We start from the raw sequence: 19,211 nt of genomic DNA, 5'->3' as shown, positions 1-19,211 counted from the left end.
TGTGTCGGGTGTGGTGGGTGTGGCGGGTGTGTCAGGTGTGGCTGGTGTGGCGGGTGAGGCGGGTGTGGCTCGTGTGGCGGGTGTGGCTGGCGTGGCGGGTGTGTCTGGTGTGTCGGGTGTGTCTGGTGTGGCGGGTGAGGCGGGTGTGTCTGGTGTGGCGGGTGTGGCGGGTGTGGCAGGTGTATCCGGTGTGTCAGGTGTGGCGGGTGTGTCGGGTGTGGTGGGTGTGGCGGGTGTGTTGGGTGTGTCGGTGTGGTGGGTGTGGCAGGTGTGGCGGGCGTGGCTGGGTGTCAGGTGTGGTGGGTGTGGCAGGTGTGGCGGGCGTGGCTGGGTGTCAGGTGAGGCGGGTGTGGCGGGTGTGGCGGGTGTTTGTGTTTCCAGGGAGTCTGAAATCACTTCGTCAGCCTCCGCCCCCGTGGTGGATTTCATGGTGCTTCGTTACACCGTGAGTGTGTATCCTGGGGATGGGACTTGAGCCGCAGCAGGCAGCAGGAAATAAGATCATTGTGGGTGGGGTGGGGTGGGGTGGGGTAGTGCCCAGGCTGAAGTCCTAGGGGTTCTCCAGGGATTCTGTGACCCACCCCCACTTCGATCAGGTGGGCTCTGTCACAGAAGCTGGTGCCACAAAAGCACCCTGGCTGCCGCACACCTTTCGAAGGCCTCAGAGTGAAGATCCTGGCCGGGCAGGAGTACGGACAGCACAGGCGTGAGGGAGCACCTCTGTCCCCGCTTCGCCTGTGCATCCGTGCGCACCCCACGTGTCCCCGGGAGCCTGTCCCCCGGGGCCGCACTGAGACAGCTGAGCGTTCCCGGGAGGGGCACCCTTGAGAATTACCTCCTCCCAAGGCACACTGAAGGCCACACCTCTGCCCGGGCCTGTGGACTCCCTGGTCCCCACAAGGAATGGGACAGGTAGAGTGTCCGTGGGCGGGGCCCAGTGAAAGGTTCCAATAGGCTGCGGTGTAGTTTGATCTGGGCCCTGCATCTCAAACTCAGTGAGAGCATAGTTGTTCTTTCCTGAGAATCGCAGAGTCACAGGTGTGACTTCAAACTCGGGGCTGCTCACGGTTGATAGAATTTCATGCTTTTACAGGGATCTCGACAACTGCACCACAACGGTAGCAGCAGCAGCCACCTGGGAGTGCCAGGCAGAGTGACCAATGCTCCCCCCTCCCACTTTTTTTGATTCTACCCATTTCACAGACGAGTACACTGAGGCCCAGAAGCAAATTGCCTAACATCACATCACTGGTAGGTGGTGGCAGCGCTGACTTTGGGAAGTTGCTGTCATTCATGAGCCAAATCTGAACGTCTCGATGTCTGGCTCGAGCCAGACCCACATCATTCAAATGATTGCAGGGGGTTAACATTCAAGTTGATCACCATGATCAGAGACTTGAAAAATACAGCCCTGTGTTGTTTGGGGTGGCAGTGCCGGTCACATGTTGCATTGTTCAGTGGAGACTTGCACAAGGTTGTCTTAGGCTGCAGGCCCATTTTGCACCACGTGGGTTCTCCAGTCCTCCCAGTATCATCCTCCTCCTCTCAGCCCAGAGCAGTGGAGACTCGGGGGGAGAGTGCAGCAAGGCACACAGCCGGCGTGCGGAGGGCCCGGCTCAGTGTGTGTGTGTGGGGGGTGGCTGCCGGTGTGTGCATGACCCCAGCAGGGCCCGGCTCGGTGCGGGGGTGGGGGGGGGGGCTGACTGCCGAGTGTGTGCTCAACCCCGCCAGGGCCAGACTTGGTGTCGGGGGCTAGAGGGCTGACTGCCTGACCCCTCTGTGCAGCACATCTCCATCTGAGCACGTCCTTTGTTCTGCACTATGGGGATCCTCGGCCCCCGCCCCGGGCCATCAAATCCTGGTGGTCCTTCCCCGGGATGTTTACTCGTGTCCTCAGTCCAGTGGCTCTCCTAGGCCGCGGGTCCCCTGCAGCCTGACCGTGGGTGGATTCCCACGGTGGAGTCTGTGTGTGCTGGAGGTGATGGCCACACCAGTGGTTTAATTAGGACAGGAGGGCGTGGGCTCGTGGTATCCCAGGTCCTTTCTCAAGCGTTGGGTTCCTGAGTGTGTCTTGTCCCTCCCAATAGAGGATACAAGTAGATGAAGTGGGAGGGCCGAGGGATGCCCTTCTGAGATGAGACATTCCCTGTGACCTGAACATTTGAACAAAATGCAGGCAAACTGGTGCCGTCCTGGTTTTCAAGAGATGAGAGAATTCTAAAGAAAGCGCCGCTGAACTGGTACCGCCCAGGTCAGCCAAAGCAGGGCACAGAGGCTGAACTAAGATGATGGTGAAATGCTGAAGGCTGCGAGCCTCCCCCAGAGCCAGGCTGTGGCCGTGGGCCAGCCCTCGTGGGGCATCGCTGGAGTCTGAGCATGAGGGGCAGGCATGGGCAGAGGGGGGCACAACAGGAGGCCAGGGGAACAGTGGAGGTCTGGCGCTGAGGTCCAGGCAGAGCTCGGGGTGGGTGTGGGTGGGGGTGGCCTGGTTTTCAGCTGTTGGGTGTGGGGGATGAGAAGCGGGACTGATCAGGGCTGATGCCCAGATTGCTAGCTTCAGCAACTCCATTTGCTGGGAGGACTAGGTTCCAGGAGGAGGAGTGGGTTTTCGGGGTGTATCCCAGCTTCAGATGTAGCTGGGACGTGTTTTAGAGGCCTACAGGAGATGACGTCTGGGTCTGGAGTTACCGTCAGAGATTCCTGCCGGAGACATGGATCTGGGAGTTGCCGGCTAGGGGTGAGATGTACAGGCCCGGGAATGCGTGTGAGGGGAAGGGGAGGGACCCACGTGGGGCCTGAGGGGGAGCAGAGGGCACTGAGCTGCCCTGCATAACAGCAGCTGGCGCTGGAATGCATGCTAGGAAGTACACAGAGGCAGGATTTGTCTTCACAATCCAGGGGCCTCTGACCGTTACGTCGGAGGTGGTTTCTGAGATGTGTGTTGACGTTCTCTGATGGCAAAAATGCGTCGATCTCTGTCCCCATCGCCGGTCTCCCTTGCGGTGTAGTTGCTGTGTGTTCCTGGGCGAGACAGAAGGAACGGCGCTCACGGTTTTGTACCCCCAGTGTGCTCTAGCGGGGTTCGACTTGGTTCAAATAAAGAAGCCATGTGCCCTGGATGTGTGTGTCCCATTTGGGTGTTACCTATGCACTCACACTGACAACTGAGTCCCGATTGTGACCTTGGCCTCCGTGTTCTTCCCGCAGACTGGGTCCCGTCTCATCCACACGGTGGTCTGAAAGATCGGGGGCGGAGCTTCGTTACTTACACATGGGAGTGCGCCCCCTGCCCCTTGTGGGTGGGACACGCTGCTTTCCACTCCATTTTGCCCATGAGGAAACAAATGGCCAGAAAGGTGGAAGAATTTGTCTGTCTTCGGAGGTTCTACGGGTTACCCACTCATCAGCACCAAGGGCAGCTTTGGCAGGCCGTGGGTCCCTGGACCTCAGAGAGGTGATGCAGCCCAACCAGGAGCTGCTGAGATCCGGGAGCGCTGCTCCTCGCCGCGCAGGGGCTTGGAAGGTCACAGTGCTGAATACCTCCACCACTCAGCATCAGTTTTCTTTTCTTTTCTAATTTTGCAAGAGGCCAGAGAGTAAGTCTCTTCAGCTTTGCCTGCCGTGCGGTGTGTGTGGCAGCAGCTACACACCCCTGTCGTTGTGTTGGGAAAGCAGCCACAGACAGCAGGGCTGCAGACACACGGGGCTGGGCTTGGCCCGCAGGCTGTGGTTGGCCCGCCCTGGTCTAGGCAATGAGCATCCTGGTGGTCAGCACCTGTTTGAACTGGCCACTCCTCAGCTAGGGCCGCTCAAGGTGTGTTAGATCGGAAGGACCGTGTTCAGCTGCAGGTGCAAAGACCCTGAAACCTCAGCGGGCAGACAGTAGGGGTGAGTGGTTCTTTTTGTTCTAAAAGCTCTGGAGTAACTAAGCTAATGGTTGATGTCCTTCCCTCTGGAGGCCTGAAGGAGCGTGCCAGGTGCTGCGTCCGCGCCCCAGGCTCTGCTGGGTTTATGTGGTCCGGCTCACTCAGTCTGGAGCTGTGAAAACGTCACCTCCCAGAGCTCTGCTGAGCCACACCCTCCCAGATGTCTTCAAGGGCCCAGTGAACTCCTCCCTATTAAACACCTGCGTATCTGAGAACTGTGCCGTCAGCCGTCATCCACCCCTGCTCGCACGCCTGTCGGCAAGAAACGGAGCCACTGCTTTGCCTTTTAGACAGCTTTTCCCGCAGGAAAACTCCTTCCTCTGGAAGTCGCTCCTGCTCTAGTTCCTACCTGCTGGAAATCTGGTTCCTGGAGACACGTGGGACCCCATGCTGGTCTCTCCTCTCTCTCATCATGGCCTTCCCAGGAGTCTGAAAGATTCCAGACACTTTGACCATCCTTGGGTCCATCTTCCCTGCCTTGTTTCTATCTTATTTCTGAAAATTTGGTGGCAGATCATCTGCTGTGGCCTCATGCTTCTCACACTTCATAGGGTTCTTGTTGAAACGCAGACTCCAGGCCAGCACAGCTGAGGTGGCACCTGGGATTCTGCATTCTCAGATCTCCCACGTGATGCCAGTTCACAGACCACATGGGGTAGCAGATAGATGGTCTGCTTTTAGAACACATTTCAGTCTGTTTTTTTTATTATTATTATTACCAATTATTTGAAAAACAGAGTTACAGAAAGGGGAGAGAGAGAGATCTTCCATCTGCTGGTTCACTTTCTAAATGGCCACAGTGGGCAGGGCTGGGCCAGGCTGAAGCCAGGAGCCAGGAACTTCTTCCATGTCTCCCACATGGGTACAGGGGTCCAAGTGCTTGGGCCATCCTCTGCTGCCTTTCCAGACATACCAGCAGGGAGCTGGATAGGAAGTGGAGCAGCTGGGACTTGAACCCGCACCTACGTGGGGTGTCGGCATTGCCAGCGGCAGCTTAATCCGCTGCACCACGCTGTCGGTCCCTCAGTCCGTCTTTAATCAGTCAGCAACCAAGACCGAGCTGTGCTGGTCTGGTGGGTGTGGAATAGGGCAGCGCCTTGAACTTCTTCCTTGCCCCAGTTCTCCCGTGCCTTTCCGTGTGCTCTGATGCCACTGGCAGTAACCCTCCTACCTTGTTCACTTAGTTAGAATTAATGAAACCCTTGGGTAATTGTCCCACAGGCCCCTGCTGTGCTGTGACACCCCCCCCACACACACACATACTTATACTCATGGTGCTGGTTTGTTTGGATTTTGTCATGGGACAGAGTTGAGTTCCAGCACATCAGGTAAGGCTCATCCTTCAGGGTGGTCAGGATTCCGTGTTGTCTATCATCCCGTTCATTCACTGTTCCTGTTTGGAGGCTTCTGTAAAATAGATCGGCTTTTTGGTTTTCCGTCTAATTCCACTGGAAACCTCCACAAAGCAATTGACATTTTGTGGTGTAAGTCTTTCATTCTCCTTGCGTTCATAAGGATCTTGGGAGAGTCCCAGTGACTGCCCTACCAAAGTGCCATGGACTTGGCTGCACTTGGGGCTAACCGGTGGTCTCCAGGCAGAGACTGAGTTTGTCCCGCACATTAGAGATGCCTCTCCTTGTGGTTAAAGAGGCTTCTAAACTGCGTATTGAGACGCATTGGTGGTCAGCTGCAGGGGCCGTTTATCCCCGGAGGCTGGTCTCAGACCTTGCCCTTGCTAACGATGCACTTGCTCGGTGTCCCTGGAAGGCGCCAGGGCCTGCACAGAGCTGATGAAGCAGCCCTCCCGTCTTGTACCCCCAGAGTGGGAGCCTGAGGGTCACAACTCAGTTAACAGGAGGAAGTCTTGTGCCCCAGCTGTGTTTATCCCCTGTGAACCCGGCCTTCTGTCCAGGATGGGAGTTGTCAGCTACAGCCCCTCCCCCTTGCAGTCTGCCTCCGTCTCATCTTGGTGGGGGTCTGTGGATTCCAGGTTCGCTGCACTGCTGTGGCCTCCATGGGTGGGAGGCGCTGCCATCAGCCCCACTCCACAGAGGAGGAAGCTGATGGCCGGGGAGGTGCAGTAGCCTCTTGGGAGCAACCTGTTTCTGCTGTGTTTGTGTCTACACCCGTGACGAGACCACAAGAACCGAATCCCTGCTGTGAATTGGGCTCTGACTCTGCTGATGTCGGGAACGTGGTAGACAGTGTGTTACCCCCAAAACCTTTCTGATTCGGTCGTTCTTTCCTGTCCCCATTGGTTCACGCAGTGCCACCGAGTCCCTACCCTGCCAGGGGCTGGCATCCAATGACGTGAGGCAGCTGTGGCCACGGCTGTGACGGAGCTGGTTTCCATGGGTGGAGCATTGCCAGAATCCAGCCAATGGGATCATGAGGCTTCGAGAGAAGTTGACCTTTTCTTTCTCGTCTGTCCGTGGCAGGTCTACATCCGGATCAAGGACGACGAGTGGAACGTGTACCGGAGGTACACAGAGTTCCGGAGCTTGCACCACAAGCTGCAGAACGCCTACCCTCAAGTGCGGGCCTACAACTTCCCACCCAAGAAGGCCATCGGAAACAAGGTACTGACCCCATGGGAAGCCCGGCAGCCCGGGGGCTATGCCCGTGTCGTTTTTAGATGATTATTTAGAAATGCATGCTTCTTAAAGAAATGTTGGCTGCTGGGAGACAAAGTGATACAAAAGGAAAATAGTCCCCCGTAATCCCACTGCGTAGACAGTCACCCTTATGTGTGTGGGCATGTGCCCGGATGGAGCTTGGGGAACTTGCTGCGAGGGGCCAGAGCCCCACACGCATGGCTTTGTGGGCTAGGCAGTTTCAGTGGCCATTACTCACCTGGCCAATGTGGCTGCGAAAGCAACTGGACGGCGTGGACGTGAGTGGGTGTGGCTGGGACCCAGTAGCATTCTCTCGTTAGGATTAGGTGGCAGGTGGATTTGGCCTGGCTTGCTTACCCTTGTGGTGGACCAACGATGTCTTTCCAGTGGCCGTGGCGTCCACCCAGGCTTGAGAGCGGGACTGAGGAGAGGAGCTTCCTCCACGTTTCCTTTACTGCCGGGTCACCCCCTTCATGAAGGTCGCTGATTCCGGATGACCTAGTTCATTCCTGATCACTCACCCGGGTGCCTTTGAGAGAGGAGGGGAGGCTCTCCCCATGCTTCCCGGTTGATTCTTGTCATTCTTTTGGGAGGGGTTTGTGGAACACCTGCTGTTGTTGCTGTGCGAGGGGCTGGGCTGGGACTGAGGGAGTCGGAGCTGGGGCCGGGCCTGGCATGGAGCCTGCTGTCTGCTCCATCCCATTGGCGGGGTTCTGTCCCCCTCCCGCTTATTTCCAGGAGGAGTTCCCCAACTGGGCTGCCCTTGGGATCACCTCGGGAGCTTTTAAAATCCCCGCGTGCTGCCCGCCGTGGCCTCCCAGCCACACTGTGATGGAGTTGTTCAGGCGTTCTCTGGATGACTCTGCAGCCGCGTCGGCCTTCCCTGTGGGAGCTGCCCCCAGGCCCACTGTCTCACAGGCTGGAGCCCAGACACCCCGCCCCCTGGGTCAGCAGGCCTTCAGCGTGATGCCCACACACGAGGAAGCCTAAGCACCCTCGTGTGGTACTGGCAGAGCTGCGTGCAGTTTCCACGTGCGATGAATTTCCTAGGTTCCCTCTTCAGGAAGCACGTTGCTGGGGTTTCCTTTGACCTTTGTCATCAAAACCCAGCACGAGTGTTTCTCTAATGCACTCCCAGCACTTGGGGGCTCCGTCGGGGAAACTCCTGCTGCCACTGACCCTGTGCATGGATTTCTGACCCTCCGGGTCTGTGGGGTTTGAATGCAGGCGGTTCCAAAGCAGCTGTGCTAAGGCCCAGATTCCATCTGTGCCTCATTCGCTGTTACAGAGAAACGAGAAGTTGAACCCACCCACTTGGAAAACAGGAAGCACAACTTGGTGGTAGCAAGAAGTACGAGAATTCTTTCTAAAGAGGGCGACAAAGTGAATACTGATTCCATCGAAAGTCTCACAGGCTCTTAGGGTTCCCGGGACCCTGCCAGGTTGTCTTCGTGTGCCACCCAGCAGACGTCTGCTTACCCAGCGTCTTATTTTGCGAGACACTTCGTGTGCGGGAAGCATGGTCTTGGTGTGGCCTTGGCGTGGCACCTGTCCGCCTCCCGCTGGGGGAGAGCTGTCCTGGTGCGAGGCTGAGTGAAGCGAGGGGTTCGGGTGGTGCAATGGCTGTCGTGTCGGTTTCCTGGTGCCACACACACGGGGGCCACACAGCAGACATCGATCGTCTTGGAGTTCTGGGGGTCGGAAGCCCACGAGCAGCCCCACAGGGCCAACATCGAGGGGTCAGCGGGGCTGCTTCGTCTGAAGCCTCAGGGCTGAAACTGTCCCCTGCCTTTCCCTGCTCGTAGAGGCCACGTGCGTTCTTGGCTGTTCTTGGTCCACTTCCGTCTTCCAAGACAGCGGTCACCGCTCTGACCTCTGCCCTTGCATCGATGTACTGTGTTCTTCTCTGCTTCTGACCCTCTCTCCCTGTGAAAGAACTCTGTGGTTGCCTGGGGAACCCGAGAGAATCTCCCCAGCTCCGGATAGGTCCCTTTGGCTGTGTCTGGTTCCAGGGCTCTGGGTGTGGAATCCACGGCACAGTCTCTGGCAGCTGTTCCTGGTAACAGAAAGAACGTGTTTGGCACCTCTGGGGTGTATTGGTCAGCTATGCCTGAGGCAGCCTGCTTTGTAAAGGAAAGTTTTGAAAGCTCACGGTGCAGCACCAGATGGCCCCCAGCAGCTCAGCCCTGGCCTTACTGACGGAGTCTAAGGCAGCTCAGAGCGTGAGGTGGTGGCAAGAGATGGGTAGTGCAGGTGTCCGTGTCTGGATCTCTTTAGAGTGACCAGGATGCAGTAGCTTGGGCCCCAGCCTGACCACCCAGTCCAGTCCATTACTTCCCGAACGCCATAGCTAAGTGGAACTTTACTTTCCTAGTGCTATTAACCTGTGACTTCGGGATTTAAACTTCGGCACGAGTTCAGGGTCTAAATGTACAAACCCTAATATTGGATGCAACGCTCGCCATCACAGGCTTAGTATTCAAACCATGGCATTGGCTGTGGCTCTCACAGTCGCGGGCTGTGTTCACACCACGGCGTTGGAGCTCCCTTCCCAAGTGAGCAGCCACTGCGGGCTGTTTCCCCTGCTGGAGTCCTTGCAGGCGAGGCTCGAGGGCTCTGTTTCTGTGATGAACCCATTGGTTTTCTCATCGACACAGGTTAGGAGCCATTTGGCTCTCTGCTGGGCATTAAATGCTGTCCAAAATATTTCTGGGGCTGTGAGATTACTTGTGTGTGATTATTTAATCTCTCCTCTGAGCTCCACGAGCCTTCTGAATGCACTCAGCCAGTGTAACATCTGCCTGTTTCCACTCCCGTTGTTGGACAACTGATTAAAATCACAACTTCGAAGAGCGCTTCTCAGCTCTTACCCTCTTCTTGAGTAATTGAGAATAATTGCTACCTTCCCCTTCAGTGCTCCCATTAATATTTGAGGGCCGTGTGTTACTATCTGGGTTATCTTTAGCTGGGAGAAAAAAACACTTTCAGCCTCTCAAGTTGCAGCCATTCCGGTGTTTTCCCTGCTTCCTCCTTTTGGGGCTCAGCATCCCTCCCAGGCACAGGGAGCCCCTCCGTCTCCCTCGTCTCCTCTCCACGTTGCTGGGCCAGGTGTGCACTCTTACCAGCTGTGCGATCCAGAGGCCGAGAGTTCGGGCTGTAGGGTCTCACTGGCTTGGATTCAGATCCTGCCCCTGGCACACGCTTGCTGTGTGACCTCAGGCCAGTCCCCCAGTGCGTGTGACGCTCATCTCCCCCATGGCGGCGGCGGGGGTGGGGGTGCTGACAGCAGGTGCTCTTGTGGAAATCTCCAGGGAGCCTTGCCAGGCTGGTTTCTGGGTTTTTATTCCATTTTATTTTATTTATGTGTTGCTGTTTGGAGTAACTCGCATCTATCTACATGCTTGATTCTTCTTTCTTCCATCCTCTCCTCTTCCTCCTCCTCCTGGTTTCTTACCTCTACTGTAGTGGAGGATTTTGTGATTGTTACTATCGTTCTTGTTTTACAAATTGAGCTATAACATAGCTGTGATCTTACGGCCCGGCGTGGTGGATGTTCACACCGTAGATGCATTTACGTGGATAGGGCTAGACCAAGAAGGAGACCGTTAGCAGAAGCTGCTTCCTGTCACTCCTCCCCACGAGGGGGCGCGGTCCCAGCTTCTGATGCCATGGGGCAGTTTTCTCTGTAGTAGGACCTGCATAAGTGGCTTCATATAGCAGGTGCCCCTCTGTCTGGCTTCTTTCTTCCCCAGCATTGCATCTGTAAGGTTCCTCCATGTTGTTGCAAGTGCAAGTTGTTGGCTCATTCGCATTGGTGTTAGTATTCCGTGGTGTGAATATGACATAATTTGTTTCTCATTTCCTCTATTTTTTTTTTTTTTTTTTTGACAGGCAGAGTGGACAGTGAGAGAGAGAGACAGAGAGAAAGGTCTTCCTTTTGCCGTTGGTTCACCCTCCAATGGCCGCCGCGGCCGGCGCGCTGCGGCCGGCGCACCGCGCTGATCCGATGGCAGGAGCCAGGAGCCAGGTGCTTTTCCTGGTCTCCCATGGGGTGCAGGGCCCAAGCACTTGGGCCATCCTCCACTGCACTCCCGGGCCACAGCAGAGGGCTGGCCTGGAAGAGGGGCAACCGGGACAGAATCCGGCGCCCCGACCGGGACTAGAACCCGGTGTGCCGGCGCCGCTAGGCGGAGGATTAGCCTAGTGAGCCGCGGCGCCGGCCCCATTTCCTCTATTTTTTAAAAGCTATTTTGACTTTCTGGCATGTGTCAGTTTCCTTGCCTTTTTAAAAAAAAAAAAAAGATTTATTTATTTATTTGAAAGGCATAGTTAAAAAGAGAGAGGGAGAGGGAAAGAAAGAGGGAGGGAGGGAGAGAGAGAGAGAGAGGTCTTCCATCCACTGGTTCGCTTCCCCACATGGCCACTTTACACTGGATGCATGTGTGGGAGCTTCTGGTTTGGCTCAGTTACAACTAGCGTCATAACGAACGTTCCTGAGACGTCTTCTGCTGGATGCCAACCCTCGATTCTGTGGGTCTGCTCTCAGAGTGGACTTGCTGCTCCTGACTGTGCCTCTGTTCCACATTGGTGGATTCTGCCAGTGAATTTAACCTGATCCCATGGTGATGACTTCTTACAGGGAGGGAGAAAAGACAAAGCGTAAGGCATCCAGCACCCGCGTTGTAGCAGCCATGCCCATTTTGTGTTCTTGGTTTCTAAGCTCTTAAAACACTGCCACAAAGTGGTTCAGATGTGCCTCAGAACAGAGGAGTGGAATGAACGTCACATGGCACCATCCAGATACACTCTCTGCTAATGTCTAGAAAATTAACACTGTTTATAGAGCTGAATAAGTAGGGACCCACTGGGGGCCATTTTGAGTCCAGCCTGTCCGTGATTTATGATTTATTACCGTGATTAGGAGGGGGTCTTCTTGTACTACTTCGCATAGTGATGTAATCCTTTAGGTATCTTTCCACAACTCGAATTCTTCACCAGTGTTGCGCTTTGGGGATGAGCTCATGGGCGTGCATGGCATTCCAGCCTGTTACCGTTCCTGCACTTCTTGATACTCTGTTGCATGACTGCTCTGTGGTGTCTTTGTTTTTCCTTCCTTTGGTGGACACTTGGGTGGTTTTTAATTTTTTCCTCTTCAGCTTTGCAGTGAGCATCCTTGCACCCCTCTCCTGGCCACAAGTTGGAGACTCCGCTTCGCCGGGTTGTGTCTTAGGACGCTATGAATGAGGCTGCTGGTGCACGAGGCGAGCTTGTCTGCACCTGGCAGATGGCTCTCCAAGGTGCTGGCCCCAGTTTGCTTCCAGCCAGGTGGATGGCATTCCCTGTGGTTTTTCATTCTCAACAATACGTGGCATTGTTAGACTTGAAATGTGTATTTTGCTACCACAATGGGTACAAAATCGTATCTCACCATGGTTTCTCACCGTATCTCATCATGTTTTTTTTTTTTTAAGTTCATTTATTTATTTGAAAGGCAGACTGACAGAGAGAGGAAGAGACAGAGGCTGAGAGAGTGAGAGAGATCTTCGATCTGCTGGTTTACTGTCTAAATGGCCCCAATTGCTGGGGCTGGGCCAGGCCAAAGCCAGGAACCTGTAACTCCATCTGGGTCTCCCATGTGGGCAGCAGAGACCACAGACACAGACCACAGACATGCACACAGGCCACATGGGCCTTAGCAGGGAGCTGGATCAGATGCAGAGCCAGTGGGACTCGAACTGGCGCCCTGATGTGCCGGCATTGCAGGTGGGGGCTCACCCCGCTGAGCCACAGCGCCGGCCCCGCTCGTTGTGGTTGTGACTCACGCTTCCCCAGATACCAGCAGGACTGGGTCTGAATGTGAGTCTTAGCCACTCACGTTTCCTTTTCCCTTTCTCGTCTTGCGTATCCCTTGGTCATTTTTCAGTTGGGTCCTTTCCCCGTGTGTCCTGCCTGCCATCCTCTGTCTCTGTGTTCCTCACAGTCCTGTCTCAGTGCTGTGCCCCCATGAGGAGCAGCTCTGCTCCTTCCACACTGCCACCCACGCCTCGTTTCCCCCTCTGGCACCTGCTTCCTCCCCAGTCCCCGTCCTGCTGGGGCACAGACTTTGTGTGCATGTCTGCAATCTGTGTGTCTGTGGTCTGTGTGCGTATCTGTGGTCTGTGTGCGTGTTTGCAGTCTGTGTGCGTGTCTGTGGTCCATGTGTGTGTCTGTGGTCTGTGTGCTTGTCTGTGGTCCATGTGTGTGTCTGTGGTCTGTGTATGTGTCTGTGGTCCATGTGTGTGTGTTCTGTGTGCATGTCTGTGGTCTCTGTGTGTGTCTGTGATCTGTGTGCATGTCTGATGTCTGTGTGTATGTGTTTGTGGTTCGTGTGTATGCCTGTGGTCCAGGTATGTGTTTGTGGTCCCTGTGTGTGTATTTGTGGTCTCTGTGCGTGTCTGTGGTCCGTAGGTGTGTTTGTGGTTCGTGTGCATGTTTGTGGTCCATGTGTGTGTGTTTGTGGTCTGTGTGTGTCTGTGGTTCAGGTGTGTGTGGTCCATGTGTATGTCTGCAGTCTGTGTATTTGTGGTCCGTGTGTGTGTCTGTGGTCCACGTGCGTGTCTGTGGTCCACGTGCATATCTGTGGTCCATGTGTGTGTCTGTGGTCCAGGTGCGTGTCTGTGGTCTGTGTGCATGTCTGTGGTTCGTGTGTGTGTCTGTGGTCTGTGTGCATGTCCGCAGTCTGTGTGTGTGTGTCTGTGGTCCGTGTGTGTGTCTGTGGTCCGTGTGTGTGTCTGTGGTCCATGTGTGTGTCTGCAGTCTGTGTGTGTATTTGTGGTTTCTGTGTGTGTCTGTGGTCCGTGTGCGTGTCTGTGGTCCGTGTGCATGTCCGCAGTCTGTATGTTTGTGGTCTGTGTGTCTCTCAGTAGTCTGTGGTCTGTGGTCTGTGTGTGAGTCTGTGGTCCGTGTGTGTGTCTGTGGTCCAGGTGTGTGTCTGTGGTCCATGTGTGTGTCTGCAGTCTGTGTGTGTGTTTGCGGTCCATGTGCATGTCTGTGGTCCGTGTGTGTGTGTTTGGTCTCTACATGTGTCTTTGGCCCCGGTCTGTGTGTGTGGTCTGTGTGCCTGTCTGTGGTCTGTGTGTGTGGTCTGTGTGCCTGTGTGTTTTCCTCTCCTGCCCGAGTTCCCGGGAGCAGCAGCTCCTCACCACCCTCTACCTCCTCACCCCCACCCCAAGGTTCCGGCACGGGGTCTGCCATGGGTGCAGGCTGCTTTCCTGGTGACTGCCATGGAGGACCGTGGGGCCCAGCCTGCGTTCTTCCTGGTGTCCCCATAGCAGCTGTCTCTGGACTGGGCTCCGGGAGGCTGAGTGTCCTGTGAGTGCGGGATGCGATTTTCCACTGCCTCTTTGGAGAGCCATTCTTCTCCGCCAGACCCCAGTCCTATCAAGCTCAGCCACCCCCATGGCACTTTCCCATCATTTAATTTCTCAGCCGTGGACCTTCGGAGACATTCTTTTTTGTAATGAGTTTTGGAGCTTATTTGAGTTAAGTGCCTGATCCTCATAAGCCGGAGAAAATGGAACTATCTCGTGTCGCAGAGGAGCCTTGAATTCTGGTGTTAGCCCTCCCTCGTGTCCTGGGCAGCCGGATCCCTGTTAGCGGAACATCAACAAGCCCTCTTCGCGTCAGCGGCCCCGGCCTCATAGGAATAGCAGCTGTTTATGGAGTGCTAACCACGTGCCGGGCCCTGGGCCAAGGACATTTTGTCTGCGCACTCTTGCTCTTGCTCTCACTTAATCTTCCCAGTGTCCTGGTGGCCCAGGGATTATCCTCCCTGCCTCACCTCCTGTGACTGCCTGTCTCCCCCCTAAAGCTTGAGCCCTCGAAGCCCTGTCTTGCCTCAGGACCTTTGCACTTACAGGTCCCTCTAAACATGCCAGTCTTCCCCCCGCCCACCATTCTATGTCTGGTTTCGGGGTTCCCTTTCCCAGCCAAGTTGGGGAGATGTGAGCTAAGCTATCCCCTGCTACTGTGCGCCATGGTAGGCTCTTCTGTGTCCCCTTTTTAGCATAGCTTGGCTGCTTACTTGCTTATTTGTGCTTTGGAGATGTCACCACACGTGGAGGACAGTGCCACAGGAAGGCCCACAAGAGGGTGTCTGCCATGTTGGTGGCTGGTGCCCGAGCAGCCTTGAGTGAATGCCCAGCCCTGCAGGACTGGGAGGGGTAATAGCAGGTGTGGGGCGTGGACTCCAGGGGAGCAGAGAGCCTAGACACCTACACAGGTGACTGTACCTACTGTTCGGTGTCAGGGCTGTGTTACTGTGCTGTGGACAGTGTCCCAGTGCACTTATCCGTGGGCGGCACACAGGCCACGTGGTGCCTGAGACGTGGTTTGTGTTTGAAGGTGGTGAGCAAGAGGAGGGTGAAATCAGGTCTGCGGCTTGGAGGGCTCAGCCTGCCCAGCAGGTGGGGCTGCTCTTCCTCTTAACCTCACCGCCTTGCTGGCCACAGCGCACCTGTGCTGACGGACTCTGGGCCCTTGACCGGGATCTGTGCTCCCAGGCTCACCCGCCTGCCCTGCCTCTCTCACTTCCTGACCCCTGATGGCTGCGGCATTGCTCAGCTTGGAGGGGCTGATTGTTTCATTGGAGCTTTGAAGAATTCAGTCGGCAAGGGAGAGAGGTGTGTTCCGGCCTGGGGAAGTGTGAGTAACGGTGAGGTCATACTAGGCCCCGATGTGTGTGGGGTTCTTGATGGGAAGTGCTCCAGCCCCTGACCTGTGCAGGGAGGACCCAGCTGTGCTGGGGTTAAGTCCTGGTCTTGGTAGTGGCAGGACCCAGACCGAAGGCTTGTTCCACAGCCTGGACCTGCTCCTGCCTGTATTCTCCAGGCTCTGTGACCTCAGATCACTGACAAGGAGGCCAGAAGGGATGCAGGGACATGCAGTTCTGTGGCCACAGATGACGCCTGCTTGGGCAGCAGCATGGAGGGTGCCTCGCCACCTATGAAACGGTGCAGGAGTGCACGGGCGCCAAGCAGTGAGCCCCTCAGCAGTGCTGTCTGGAGCACCTGCTTCGTGCCAGCCGCTGAGGGTGCAGGAGTGAACTGAACAGATAAGGGCCTCATGCACAGAGGGGCAGGCACAGAGGGCAGATAACATACATGTAAACACGCAAGTGATCTCTTTGCCATCTCCAAATAACGTAAAATATGTACGAGAGGCTTAGCTCCAGAGCTGTCCCCGGAAAGGTCACTCGAGTCATGGGAAATGTTAAGCTGCAAACCATACCGCACAGAATTTCTTTGACTTACAGAATTTACAAAGATTTCCCCACCGTTGCAAACCAGAGGTCTTCAGCTCCGCTTAAAGACAAAGGTAAAAATAGAGGTGGTCGGATTTTCAGAAATGAGCAGTGACCTCTCATCTGGGCTTGGCCTTCTCCTCCTTGATAGGAGATGTGGCTGAGGGCGCTGGGTAGCAGGTGTGATGTTAGTTGGGACAGGCAGCTGGAAAGATGAACCAGGCCAACAGACCTGGCCTTCTGCTTCATTCTGGTTTCTGCCTTTTATCTTCTCCCCTGGCCTCTGCCCGCTCATCCCGCCTTTACTGGGAGATCCCACAGAAAGCACAGACGCAAGTTCTACGTGGTCATCATGCAGGCAGAAGAAACAATGCAAGGCCTCTCCCTCAGCCACACTGTTGGGGCTCACGTGGGATGCAGAGCTGTGGGTCATGCCTCTCCCCACTGCTTTGGGACTTTGCAGATGCCTCCAGTGCATCGATTTTGGAAGTGATGGGACATAAGCATCTTCCCTTTTCCGGTGGGTTAGGTTTTGGTGCTGCGCTCCAGGTAGCTGATGGGTGTGCCAACAATGTCAGCACCCGAGCAGGGCAAGACATGGCTGCATCTTTTCCAGATCCCAGATTTCTCAGATTCTGTCAGTCACTGCCTTCCTGGGATCTGCCCCTATTCTGTGCTTAGGCCACAGCGAAGGCCGCTGGTCAGCACCACGGACAGTGCCAGCATAGCTGCCACTCCTCTGATGGTTTCCCACTCCAACTGTGTCTGAGCCACTGAGGTTTGAACAGATTCAGACGGTCAGACCATACCCAGGACCTAGTAATTACAAGCTCCAGGACTGTAACCCTCCACTCGTTTTTTGAAAAGCCCTTGGATAATGCCCACCTTGTTGGTCTGCAGGCCCAAGAAAAGCTCAAGTTTATACCGAAGGGTCCATGTTCAGAGAGCCAGGACAGCACTTGTGATGTCTGTCCACTTCTCCTTTAGAACCCCACCCCATTCATGTGCTAACCTTGTGCTGGTGTGGCCAGTGTTTTCGTGAGTTGGAGCTAGGCTGTCCAGCTATGGTGTGGCTTGAAATGAAGGCTATTAAACAGGACCTCCAAGGTTGACTTTGAAACTCTGTCTCAGATCTGTTCTCTTTAAAGAACTTGGTGTGGTCTGTGTGAGAGACTGGCAGACATGCAGAATCTCAGACCCCACCCAGGCCTACTGAGTCAGAGCCTCCTGGGCGCAGGGCACACACGGAAGGTTGAGAAGCACTGGTCCGTGTCATTGTTGTCATTATTTCATGGGATCCTTCCAACAGGGCCCCTCTCTGTCTCCTTCCTGCCCAGATCACCTTATTCCCCTCCAGCAAGGCTGACTGCTGCCCAGCTGTCAGAGTGTCAGGCTCTGGACCACACCTGTCAGTGGGCAGAGTCATTGTGTGCTAAGTTGGCACAGCAGGCTGTGCTATGTCCCATCACACCCTCCCAGGCTGGAATGAGGACTGCCCAGATATGGGAAGGGCTCAGTCCCTCACCGAGTGCTGTTCACTCCTTTTCATTCAGCAGGTGTGTTTCAGATGGTGGTGAGAAGACAGACTTGGTTTCTCTCTGGCTTCTAGGATGTCCAGTTCAGTAGGGACAGACATTAAATTAACCCTTAGATGCTTCTACACAGTGCCAAGCTGTTGGGTAGGAACAGTGCAGGGGCTACGCTCAAGAGGATTCGGTTCAGAGGCCCAGGCAGGGACCTATAAGCTGATATGCAGCATGTGTCATAGATCACAAGATGCATGTTCCAGGCAGAGCCAGCAACAGAGCAAATGCAGGCCTGTGCATTTCAATACTCCGTGCTGAGTCCAGATGCTCTGTCTCTGAGTCAGAATTTCCTTCTGGTGAAATGGAAGATTCTAGTTCCCAGTGAAACCTTGGAGATGGCTTTATGTCCAGACTCAAGACTGCCTCTGACCAGGGCGGATGACGTGCCTTGTACAGACGTGTGCACAGACCCAAGGCTGCTGCCCAGAATAAAGCCTGCCTCAGCTTGGGCATTTACCTCCTCTGGAGTTCTAGGGGTGCGAGGGGGAGGCGGTGGGAGAAGGGCATGGGCTCTGGAAGCTGTATATCTGAGTTTGGATCCTGACAGTGTAGACCAGGGTGTCCCCTTGCTGTGCTTTGTTGTCACAAACGTAAAGACAGTGGCAGCTCCATCAGGAGGACACTGTGAGGATCAGGTGAGCTCGTGCAGGACATGGGCTCAGAGCAGGCCTTGCCACAGGGAGTGCTCAGAATCCTGTGGCCATCATGGCTTCTAGGAGGAGATGGCATTTGGGACTTGCTGGATCTTTTGGCCACATAATGCTCTTAATGTCGCCCCTTGCTCCCCACCCCCACCCCCTGCCACAGTGGACTGGGTCCCATTTTACAGATGGGGAAACCAAGGCTCAGAAAGGGTCTGCTTAGGCTCAGCCTAATTTTCTAGCCCTGGAGTTCTTATTCTGAGGTGTGAGGATAAAACGTCAGGTGATCAGTGAAAAAGAATGTGCTGTTACTTTCATCACCTTCTTTTTTTCCCCCAAAGAAACCTTTTATTTAATGAATACAGATTTCATAAGTACAGTTTTAGGGATATATAGTGATTCTTCCCACCATACCTGTCCTCCCACCACTTCTCCTCCTCCCTCTCCCCTTCTCAGTCCCATTCTCCATTAAGATTCATTTTCAATTAACTTTGTACACAGAAGACCAACTCTTTACTAAGTAAAGATTTCAACAATCTGCACACACACACACACACACACACACAGACACTATTGAGAACAAGTTTTACAGTTAACTCTCATAGTACAACTCATTAAGGACAGAGGTCCTACATGGGAAGTTAGAGCACAGTGACTCCTGTTGTTAATTTAACAATTAGCAGTCTTATGTATCATGTCAATGACAATCTGAGGCTCTTGACATGAGCTGCTTAGGCTATGGAAGCCTTTTGAATCCACAAACTCCTTTAGTATTTAGACAGGCCCTAAGCAAAGTGGAAGTTCTCTTCTCCCTTCAGAGAAAAGTACCTCCTTCTTTGATGGCCCCTTCTTTCCACTGGGGTCTCACTTACAGAGATCCTTCATGTAGAACATTTTTTGCCACAATGTCTTGGCTTTCCACGTCCGAAATGCTCTCATGGGCTTTTCAGCCAGACCAGGAAGTCTTAAGGGCTGATTCTGAGGTCAGAGTGCTACTTAAAGCGATTGTCATTCTGTGAGTCTGTTGTGTGGACTGCTTCTCATATTGGAACATCCTCTCCTTTTTAATTCTATCTATTATTATTACCAGACACTTGATCCTATTTGTATGATCATTTTAACACTTAATTCTATGTATATGATCAGTTTAACACTTAAGTTGG

The 19,211-nt window shown here is 54.6% G+C and overlaps 1 protein-coding gene across 2 annotated transcripts in view; it reads left to right on the top strand.

Annotated features, from left to right (window-relative positions):
* SNX29 (sorting nexin 29) overlaps window positions 1-19,211 on the top strand; it is a 478,886-nt gene that overhangs the window by 416,882 nt on the left and 42,793 nt on the right. For both annotated transcript variants that reach the window (XM_051847819.2, XM_008257737.4), the window contains one exon: window positions 6,365-6,505. In XM_051847819.2, the coding sequence (XP_051703779.1) occupies window positions 6,365-6,505 (141 nt within the window). The remainder of the gene's footprint in view (window positions 1-6,364; window positions 6,506-19,211) is intronic.

This window comes from Oryctolagus cuniculus, chromosome 19 (assembly GCF_964237555.1).
Source record: "Oryctolagus cuniculus chromosome 19, mOryCun1.1, whole genome shotgun sequence".
Taxonomy (NCBI): Eukaryota; Metazoa; Chordata; class Mammalia; order Lagomorpha; family Leporidae; genus Oryctolagus; species Oryctolagus cuniculus.
The sequence above is the reverse complement of the archived record's forward strand: the minus strand, read 5'-3'. Positions and strand labels throughout refer to the sequence as shown.